The 2286-nt window shown below is 41.5% G+C and overlaps 1 protein-coding gene across 1 annotated transcript; it reads left to right on the top strand.

Moving 5' to 3' along the window:
- Positions 1 to 418: 418 nt before the first annotated feature.
- Positions 419 to 1802, top strand: LOC122087602 (LOB domain-containing protein 1-like). Its single transcript, XM_042656797.1, has 2 exons — positions 419 to 803; positions 1100 to 1802. The coding sequence occupies exons 1-2, from the start codon at positions 522 to 524 to the stop codon at positions 1478 to 1480; spliced, it is 663 nt and encodes a 220-aa protein (XP_042512731.1). The 5' UTR covers positions 419 to 521; the 3' UTR covers positions 1481 to 1802.
- Positions 1803 to 2286: the final 484 nt, after the last annotated feature.

Genomic DNA, 2286 nt, shown 5'->3' with positions numbered 1-2286 from the left:
GATCCATTTTGGTCGTATTGTATCGATGATTAATCTGGGATCTAATATCATATCGGTATCAAGGGTGAAATCATCAAAAAACCTAATTTTTATGAAAAATAGGGGTAACCGACCTGAATCAATGACCTTGGTCTATTTTTTTTTGACTTTGAAATAGTTAAAGAGTATTACATTTTGACTCATTCGTGATCGGTTGAACCTATTCAGACCGGATTGAATCTGAACCTGACGTTCATCCGGTTCACTCTCAAACGTTGACCGTTAAACTGTTATAGCGGGTAAACGACGATTTGCGAAGCTGACGTTATTTTGTCTGCATGGTGACGCCAACACTTAATCGCTAACATTTTCCCGGGCATTCCTTCGCCTATATATAGTTCGACTCCTGGCCCCAAAGGTAGCCATCGCCCCGTCTCTCTCTCTCTCTCTCTCTCTCTCTCTTTCTTGAGTTCATCCTCAAAAGCTCCGGCTCCTAAGAAAGAAATACTGTAGCCAGAGAAGAAAGATTCAATCTTTTGAAAATGGAGGTCTCCACTGACACAGCTGCCACCTCCACCACCACCACCAACAACTGTGCCTCCTCTCCTCAATCTCAATCTTCCCCTAGTCTCTGCCCATCTCCCTCTCCTCCTCCTCCTCCTCCTCCAACCTTTGTAGTCAGCCCCTGTGCTGCCTGTAAGATCCTTCGTCGTCGATGCATCGAAAAATGCGTCCTTGCACCTTACTTCCCTCCCACTGAACCCCTAAAGTTCACCACCGCTCATCGAGTTTTCGGCGCTAGCAACATCATCAAGTTCTTGCAGGTAAGCCCACTTGTTCTTATTTTCCCTTGAGTTTAGATCACCTACTCATATGGAAGGAGGGAGATGGAGTGGGACTCCTTCCACTCATCTTTTTTGAGTCTGGGTCATTTTCTCATATGACGATAACCTTTTTACATGGGATCACATTATCTATGGGTTATTAAAGCACGAGTTAATGATGTATTAATTATTTTGATGCGTGATTTTTTTATTTTATTTTATTTATTTATTTTACGATTTCTATTATTTTCTTGATTATAATCTAACCAATTGAGAATTGGGTTTGGTGAAATCAGGAACTCCCAGAGTCACAGAGGGCTGATGCAGTGAGTAGCATGGTTTATGAAGCAAACGCAAGGATTAGAGACCCAGTTTATGGGTGCGCAGGATCGATTTGCCAGCTTCAGAAGCAAGTGAGTGATCTCCAAGCACAATTGGCGAAAACCCAAGCTGAGCTTGTCAACATGCAATGCCAACAGACCAACCTTCTGGCCTTAATCTACATGGAGATGTCACAGTCTCAACCACAACAGCAACAACAACAACAACAGTTCACACAACCACCACCTCTGGACAGCTTCATCAGTAGCCCACCTCACAGCTACCAAATTAATGGAAGCTTCTCAGATGACAACAACAATCTAAGCTCATTAGTCTGGGAACCCCTCTGGACATGATTTTTCCACCGCCGCCGCCGCCGCCGCCGCCACCACCACCGCCACCATGGCTGCGGGCTTTGAATTCCCATCTCAAAGAGAAACTAATCTGTTTTAGTAGGCAGAGGTAGCTAGAGAGAGAGAGAGAGAGAGAGAGAGAGAGAGAGAGAGAGAGTTTCATGAATAAATCACAAGAAACCAAGTGAGACCCGCAAAGTAGTAGTATCTGATAGGTTGGGGGAGAAGGCAAAGGCAGGAAGTCTTCAAATGAAGATGTTGATGGGTTATTTGGCTTTCCCTCCATGTATTCTTCAAATTAACTAAAGAAACTGAAGTAACTGTGTATCTTCTATTTTCATGATCACTATATCTCTAGAGTAGATTATCTTGAACCAGAAACTAACTTTTTTTGGTCACCTAATTATGTTATCTTGTTTCATGAGTTCCTTGTCAAACTAGCTCTTGACCACTTTCTCTTTTAATTTCTTCCCTTTCCTTATTTTTTTGTGAGAAATGGACACTATAGGTTTTTTATTTTTATTTTTCAGTGGACATAGTTGATTCATTTTTTTTTTCCAAACTGAAACCCATTTAATTTTTTTTTAATCACATTAAGATAGTGCATGGTTAAAGTAATACGTGAACATTTAAACCCAAAATCTCCAAATCTTGATTAGTTTTAGGTTCATACATTTGAGAAAAGAGATACTAACATTCACCCCGGAAGTAGACCAACATACCAATGTTTTTTGTCACCTGAAATGGTGATGCAGGGCCATCACAAAATAGGGTCCATCGGCAATCTCCTTTGGAGGGTTGCATCAAAT

Source organism: Macadamia integrifolia, chromosome 8 (genome assembly GCF_013358625.1).
Source record: "Macadamia integrifolia cultivar HAES 741 chromosome 8, SCU_Mint_v3, whole genome shotgun sequence".
NCBI lineage: Eukaryota > Viridiplantae > Streptophyta > Magnoliopsida > Proteales > Proteaceae > Macadamia > Macadamia integrifolia.
The sequence above is the reverse complement of the archived record's forward strand: the minus strand, read 5'-3'. Positions and strand labels throughout refer to the sequence as shown.